Source organism: Musa acuminata, chromosome BXJ1-1, assembly GCF_036884655.1.
Source record: "Musa acuminata AAA Group cultivar baxijiao chromosome BXJ1-1, Cavendish_Baxijiao_AAA, whole genome shotgun sequence".
Classification (NCBI taxonomy): Eukaryota; Viridiplantae; Streptophyta; class Magnoliopsida; order Zingiberales; family Musaceae; genus Musa; species Musa acuminata.
Window position 1 is genome coordinate 35,558,134 of NC_088327.1, and position 8,427 is coordinate 35,566,560.

Consider the following 8,427-nt stretch of genomic DNA (forward strand, 5'->3'; position numbering starts at 1 on the left):
ATATACAAGAAGGTAAGTGAGAGCACTATCACCTTCTTGGTGTTATATGTAGATGACATTCTGATCATTGGGAATAATATAAAAATGCTCTCTACAGGAAAAGCTTGGTTATCTAGACACTTCTCCATGGACTTAGGAGAAGCATCATATATCTTAGGGATTCAGATCTATAGAGATAGATCTAAGATGATGCTTGGCTTGTCCCAATTCAGGTACATAGACACCATTGTCAAAATGTTTGACATGGAAAATTTCAAGAAAGGTCTCGTACCGATGAGACATGAGATATCATTTTTTAAGAGTATGTCCCCAAAGACTCCTAAACAAAGGACGAACATGAATAGAATACCCTATGCCTTAGCAATAGAGTCTATCATGTATGTCATGCTATGTACTAGGCCTGATATAGCACATGCTCTGAGCGTTATGAGCAGGTATTAGGCAAATCGAAGCTTGGAGCACTAAAAATTAGGAAAGTATATCCTTAAGTACTTGAGAAGGACTAAGGATCTTTTACTAGTATATGGAGGTAGTAGTCTTAGGGTTGAGGGCACATAGACTCGAGTTTCCATCTAACATCGATGATAGTAAGTTTAATTCAGGGTATGTGTTCACCCTGAATGGAGGAGTAGTATGCTGGAAGATTTTCAAGTAAGATATTATTGTTGACTCGACCATAGAAGCGAAGTATATTGCTATAGTAGAGGCAGCAAGGAGGGAGTCTGGATGAAAAAGTTCATCGCAGATTTATGAGTCATGTCGGGCAACGAGGAGTTGAGTCCCTTATATTGTGACAACAACGGGGTGACTGCTCAAGCGAAGGAACCCAAGTCAGAGAGATCATTGCCCGAGGAGATGTAGCAGTGGAAAGAGTTCCATCCAAAGATAACATTACAGATCCACTAACAAAGTTATTGTCTCAGATTGTCTTTGAGCGTCACAAGGGCCTGATGGGGATCAGACACATAGGTGATTGACTTTAGGTCAAGTGGGAGATTGCTAGTTATAGGTGCCCTATAAGCCAATCATGTAAGTGGTGGCATGTGTGACGTGATGCACACTCTTTTTGCTTATTATATTATTTCATATTTTATCACTTTATATTGTTTGTTGCATGAATATATTATAATATCCATGGATCTATATAATAGGAATCATATCATGATGAGATTACAATAATGAGATCGATTTGCCTTTAAACACAAACCCTAAATAATCCCGGTTATAGGTTACTCGAGAGGGACATCGAGATACCTGGACAGACTAGTGTATTGTATACTCATCCATATGATGGAGACGACTGGTCTCATTGCTACTTGTATAGGGACACTAGGGATACAGTGCAAGTGCTCATTGGAGAATGAGTTCACTGATTGATCCGCTCACGGAATGTTGGATGGTTAATGATGCTTTATTATCAAATAACAATTTTATCATCTTATTGGTGTATCTATCCTTAGACTTGAGACACCAAGGATGTTATATATAAGTACTCTACTATTTGATATCGGACTTATAGGCCTGAAAGTTTCAAATCTAGCACAACCGGTCATCGGGAGTGGCAACCAACCTTACAAGTACTATTGAGTGTCGATAAATGATTATCCCCTTTCGGTGTCATGAGAGAAATATTCCATATATTCTTGCTCAAACAAATCCCTGGCCAGGGTCATTCGGATTGAGATAAAAAGAATTCTTTAAGAGAATCCGATTAGAGCGAGACTCGAGTAGAAATTGTATGGGCCTAATAGCACCATGCTCAATATACGGTCTCTAAGATATTAGATAGATGAAGAACTATAGATACATGGTAACTAAGGATAGATAGGTCCAATGGATTGGATTCCGCTATATCGTTTGAGGACTGTGACGTAATGGCATAGTACGTCCGTAGTAAATGAGTTGAGTGAATTATTATGGAGATAATAATTCATTGAGCTAGAAAGAGTTCTGACAGGTATGACTTACGGTCAGCTCGATATTGAGCCTAGAGGGTCATACATATATTGTAGGTGTTGCAACGAGTAGAGATTCGTATATGAGATATCCGTTGGAGCCTCTATCTTATTGGATATCTAATAAGCCCATGAATTATTGGATTCGATGGATGGGATCCAATAAGAGCCAATAAGAAATTATTGGGTAGAGACCCACTAATCTAAGAGACTTGGGTAGTTGGATGAAGATCCAATACCTAATTTGGCAGGATCCATTATGGTAAGTTGATAGGGGGCCTCTATAAATAAGAGGGAACAAATGGCCATGAGCTAGGTTCTTTTTGGCTGCCACCTCCTATTCTCCTCTCTCCCTCTCCTCCTCAATCTGCAGCCCCTATTTGGGGGGCGTGTGGATTGCAAGAAGGGGCAGCCCCTTCCTGATTGTGTGGTGCGTGTAGCGAGGAGGATTGTGTAGCGATTTAGGACAGTTGACCTCTTTCATCCTCTGCCATAGATCTGTAGGTTTTCAGGGATATACGATCTCCCTTGGTAATACATCTTTCTTATATGCGTAGTTTTCGGTTTCGTGGGTTTTTGCGCATCAATTTTTGTATGACGATAAAACCTTTTTTTTTTGTAGGAAATTTTAAGAAATTTATTTTCTATTCTTCTGCTATACATATGATGTCATCCCAGATTTTTTAATAGAGAACACTGCTTGAGTGATCGAGAACAATCTTTGTATTGTCCTTCTCCTCTTTCCTTTGAGTGATTGAGAACAACCATGGCTGCCCCTTCTTTTTTTTTTCTTTCCTAGTCATCTTCTTAGTTAAAAGAGTTAGTATTAAAAGAGAGTTAAGGTTAAAGTTGGCTTCGGATTAGTAAAGCCTACTATCGGCTAAATAATGGGCCATCCAAATCATCATTTCATCTTCGACGATAAAAAACTATACTACCATGATTATTTCTATTAGGATTTAAGTTTCTTTATATATATATATATATATATATATATATATATATTTCACCGGCGCCCGCTGGAGCAAGACGCAAATTGTTAGAATCATTTAGTGATATATATAATAAATATAATCATGATCGGATTGGTGCTTTCCATGGAACCCGATAACACCGTGAACTTACTAAAAGTTGGCGGAACAACACATCATACGATGATGTGCCCAAGCAATGACGGTACTCTGCATGCACGCTTTAATACTTGAAGGAATGTGCTGTTCTTTTTGTCAGCACATTTGCTTCGCGGTGCGGCCTTCCAGGTTCGGTCATGTCGCGACGCGTGAGGGCCACGGGAGGATGTTAATTAATTGCCGTTGTTGTTGCACGTACAACGAATCTGCGCAGCTCGATCCACCGTCCTCGCCGCTGCTGGCAGGCATCATCACACCGACAGAGGATAAGGCCGCCACGTGGGCCCGGTCATATAACAAGTCCTGCGGTTTTCCCTGCCCTCATTCAACCGGTTCGGTTCGGGTCGGGTGGGCGGTGGCGGTAGCATCAGCTCGAGCGAGGAAGAGGAGGGGAGGCGATGGAAGCGAAGGCGGAAGCTCCGCTTCTGGAGGTGGCCGCCTCGGCCGGTGGTCGTAGCAGCGGCCGGGCAACGGCAGCGCAGACGCTGGGGAACATCGTGGTGTCGATCGTGGGGACGGGAGTGCTGGGCCTGCCTTACGCCTTTCGTGTCGCGGGTTGGCTCGCGGGCTCCCTCGGCGTCGCGGCCGCCGGCGTCTCCACCTACTACTGCATGCTCCTCATCGTCAGTGTTTATAATAATTGCTCAAAATCTTCCACGTGTTTTAGAATAATAGTAGCTGATATGTCTCCTCTTCTTCTTGCAATTCGATGTGTTAATTTATTGATGAGCTCTTACTCGAAGAAGGAGAAGAAGAAAAGGGGAAAAGGAATAGACAAATAGAAAATATTGACAAGTCAAGATATTCTGATTTCCTCTGTGTATGAGGCTGAGACGCCTCCTTTCTTGTTGGGCTTCGCGTGGGTTTTCTTCGATAGAAAGTTAGGTGGACCTTTTATTCATACTTTTCCTTCTCTTTTTGCTCACTAATGAATTCCTTCATAGAACAAGTTCCACTGTTCACCTAGGGACGTCCTTCTCAAGGCGTCCCACGATACATGCTTTATGCAGGGCTATTTGTACACAGGTCTTGACAGAAAAGATCAGATGCATTGGGTGCCAAATTTTGATGTACAATTAACCTTCAAATTGTGCAAGCCAAATTGAAGAACATACTTTCATTTGATGTTGCAAGTTGCAAGTGCATAATTCAAAGACAGGAGGAGAAGAACTCTGATTTCTTCTGCTTTAGTTTCATGTATCACTGCTTTTGTGCATAGCTCAGTTAACGTAACCTGTTTCACTGGGACGTCAACAACCACCTCATGTAGTTCTCCATGACCTTACGGAAGCTTTCTGATTCCTCATGTTGCAACTCATGCCAAATTTCGTTTCAGTTGTGTCATTATTGTACATGAGATTGAATTTTCTAATTTGGACTTGTTTTTATATTCAGTTGGAGAGAAACCATATGTGAAAATCATAGGAAAATAAGGAACTTCTTTTCTACAAAATTTTCTGGTTAATATATTTGTTTTTGGATCTTCTATAGAATAATGTTCTTAGTTGACAGGACCATAGATTATCCAAGTTATCAGCATGATTATTTTATGTTCTTGTTTTTGAATTTATGTATTGCCTCCTTTCATTTCTTAAACAGGTGCAATGCAGAAAAAGATTATGGGAGGAGGAGGAAGAAGAAGAAGAAGAAGAAGAAGAGAAGGCAAATGAGTTGTTGCATTTACAAACTTATGGGGATTTGGGTGGGAAAGCCTTTGGGTCCATCGGTCGCTACATGACTGAACTTCTTATTCTTGCTGCCCAAACTGGGGGTTCTATAGCTTACTTAGTCTTCATTGGTCAGAATCTCTCATCGATCTTCACATCAATCAAAACCAAGGAACAACACATAAACCCGGCTGTCTTTATTTTCCTCCTTTTGCTTCCCCTTGAAATTGCTCTTTCTTTTATTCGGTCTCTTCCTTCTCTTGCCCCTTTCAGTGCTTTTGCTGATTTGTGCAACATTCTTGCAATGGCCATTGTCATCAAAGAGGACCTTCAAATCTTTGACAATTCCAGGAACAGGAGTGCTTTTAATGGGGCTTGGGGACTACCATTTGCAGGAGGAATGGCAGTGTTCTGTTTTGAAGGCTTCAGCATGACATTAGCATTAGAGGCATCCATGGCTGAGAGGCGAAAATTTCCCTGGGTGCTCTTGCAGGCATTCATTGGGATTACTGTTGCCTATGTTTGTTTTGGGTTATTTGGTTATCTAGCATATGGAAATGAGACCAAAGACATAATAACACTTAATCTTCCAAACAATTGGTCTGCTATTGCGGTAAAGGTCAGTGAATTTTCCCTCCTTTGCTGTAATGTCTTGGTGCATGTGATAAATGCAAAAAAACTATCCAATTTGAGCACATACTGAAGCACAAAATTTTAGTACAGAAGAAGCAAAATCTTTGGACACATAGATTTGATGGTCTACTTTCAAGTTGGATATATATACTGACTGCTTGCAAGATTCAACTGAGCTAATTTATTCTGGATGTAAAGATATTTCAGCGAGACATTTCAGTTCATTTACCCTTTTATTATTATTAGATAATAATAACTATGACAAGCTTTGCTGCATGAAATGTTGCTAAAAGGTATATCAATGCGCTGATGCAACATGATCACTATTTCTTTATATGTTGTTTTCTACCCACCTAAGATCTTGACCCATAAGACCTGATTTTCTTGTAGAACTTTCTACTTTACCTACCTGGCATTTGATGATCACTTATCCAGAAGAGTGATGGATTTTTAATGCCAGTTGTCATTCCATAAAGCATCTACAGGAAGAGAGCAGAAATGTAGAACTTAGTAGGATGCAACAGAAAGTGGATAGAGGAATTAAGGGAAAAGAAATACATCAGATAGGAAAATTGTGGAAGTGAGTAGCCCAACCGAGCTTGAGAACGATGAAATATCGTCTAATACATGTTATTGGTCGCAAGAATTGCAGAGTAAAAAACCATTGTAAAAATTCTGACTGATTGACCAGATAGCTGTATTCAATTGGAAAAGTTAGCTCCGTTAACTTTGCACTTTTCTACATAATAATTGTTTGTTTTGTTTGTCTTTCACCAGTTAGACTTCATAGGATGATTTCTGAACTTCGTTTCGTCTTTGTCGGACAGGCTGGGCTCTGCATAGCTCTAGCATTCACATTTCCAATCATGATGCATCCGATCAATGAGATCATTGAGACAAGGCTGAAGTCAAGTCGATGGTTTCAGAAGCTTATTAACACTTTCCGATGTGCAGAGTGGTTAGGGTTGCACGGGAGCCGCATACTTGTGTTGGTGCTGCTGTCTATGTTGGCTTCTTTTGTCCCAGGCTTTGGAAACTTCGTCTCTTTCGTGGGAAGCACTGTTTGTGCACTGCTCTCCTTTGTTTTGCCAGCCATGTTTCACCTCACTATTATTGGTTCTGAAATGAGATCGTGGCAGAGAATTTTGGATTATTGCATAATTCTTATTGGTCTGGCTTTTGCTGGGTATGGAACGTTTAACACCATCTCAGGCCACTCATCCAATTGACATTTTGGCAAAGGAATCGCAGGACAGTTCCATCTTGGCCTGGTATGTATGTTGGTGCCTAGAGTCACTAGTCATGTGTTAAGAGTGCCAGCTGAAGTGGGTGAACATGCATTGTGACTATTCTCCCATGCAAAAGAACAGTAGCCTTCATCGATAATCATCCTTTAAATTTGATGTACTTCTTAATGGACACATAAATTAGTATTTTCATAAAATTTATTGTATAGGAAGCTGAATTATTATTCGGGCCATAAATATATTAGAAATGTGGCTCTTCAAACAAAACCACTCTGCTACTTGATCTTTGAACAAGTATCTTTGATGTACTCGGTGGAAATTATGGGGTTTTTTGGCATATTACAAGTGTGGCTAATCAAGTTTTGCTGCTATCTCGGTTAAAACAGTGCCATTGTGGAAGCCTAAGATGATTGATCTTGCTATGGTGAAAGTACCTGTGACAGCTTTGTGATCCAGCAGAATGTGCTACTCAAAGTAGTTGTTTTCCTCTGGTAAATTCGGACTTGAACTGTACAAGATAGTTTGGCCAACAATATACCGGTGCTGATTATCGGATTACTACCTTCAGATATTTCATATTTGGTATATCTTTCTCGGTGATTGCTCCTTTCGGATATTGTAAGATCAATAATCTTTTATTTATGCCACATTTGCTAGTTTTCTTGATACAAATATTCTTCGACTTCCTGGGATGTTCCTAATTGTGTTAAACTACGGCGAGATTGTTGTGAAAATTAGTCGGTGCTGGTTGAAATTTGACCTAACTGATAGGCTGTGTGAATCATAATCATTTTCGTGAAGCTGTATTTATTTTTTTATTTCTTCAAAAATTAATACATCTATTACAATGATTAATTACAAAATTTAGCTTGGCCATGAATAATTGTTTAGCTCTTGCTTTCAGTGTCACATTACCTTTGAATAAATCTATGATTATTTTTGTACATAAATGACTTATAGAGGATATGATAAAGCTAAAAAGGAATGTAACAATATGTTAAATTCATATTTAAAAAAAAAGTGTTTTAAAAAAATTAATAAATCAATAAAAATATGTTTTCTAATGGTCACATATTGATTGTTTGTTGATGTAATAAGAAGGTAAAATGCCATGTCTCTTTATCCATGCGTGTACTTCAAATCCATATTGCATGTTATTTATCTTTATTTTTTCTTTTCTTTATATATATATATATATATATATAGATATATATATTATACGTGAAACATCAATGTAAGCATATTATTCAAGTTTAGGTATGTCTTTGATGAGTTTAGTGGGTACCATGAATATATAGCATGACAAATATCTAAGGTTCATGTGGTCTTATTGTTATTAGTTTATTTATTTATTACTATTTATTGATCTATTACTGTTTTATTGCTATTACATCCTTACATTTTATTGCTATTATACTATTGTATTACTATTTTATTGTTACATTAAAACCATCATGTGACAAATTGCCTAAGTATTACTATTTTATAGTTGATTAGTATTATGTTCTAACATCTCATTTTAGGGATGATATTTTCAATTTCTAATGACATTGATAGTCAAAATCTAGGTGAGAAATCAAGGCTACTTAAAAGTGAAGTGCCTGATAGCTCACAAAGCCAAGAGTTGAATAACTCATTTTATGAAGATACTGAAATTGGTGATATATTTGCAAATAAAGTTGCTAGAGAAAGGATAAGAGAAGCAGTTAAATGTGATTGTCGATATTTATGGTCCCCTAAAAAACCTAATTGTCTATATGACACGAAAATTTTTATGATGAAGGAATCAAAAAGT

At 38.5% G+C, this 8,427-nt stretch overlaps 1 protein-coding gene across 1 annotated transcript; it reads left to right on the forward strand.

Moving 5' to 3' along the window:
- Positions 1-3,401: 3,401 nt before the first annotated feature.
- Positions 3,402-7,324, forward strand: LOC135678191 (amino acid transporter ANT1-like). The gene is made up of 3 exons (XM_065190704.1): positions 3,402-3,708; positions 4,685-5,371; positions 6,213-7,324. The coding sequence occupies exons 1-3, from the start codon at positions 3,484-3,486 to the stop codon at positions 6,612-6,614; spliced, it is 1,314 nt and encodes a 437-aa protein (XP_065046776.1). The 5' UTR covers positions 3,402-3,483; the 3' UTR covers positions 6,615-7,324.
- Positions 7,325-8,427: the final 1,103 nt, after the last annotated feature.

What these genes read in the sequence shown, in the direction of transcription:
- LOC135678191 (XM_065190704.1), top strand. Translation starts at nt 3,484, where the DNA reads ATGGAAGCGAAGGCGGAAGCTCCGCTTCTGGAGGTGGCCGCCTCGGCC. An exon ending in ACTACTGCATGCTCCTCATC is followed by an intron (nt 3,709 to 4,684) that starts GTCAGTGTTTAT and finishes TTTCTTAAACAG; the next exon opens with GTGCAATGCAGAAAAAGATT. An exon ending in GGTCTGCTATTGCGGTAAAG is followed by an intron (nt 5,372 to 6,212) that starts GTCAGTGAATTT and finishes TTTGTCGGACAG; the next exon opens with GCTGGGCTCTGCATAGCTCT.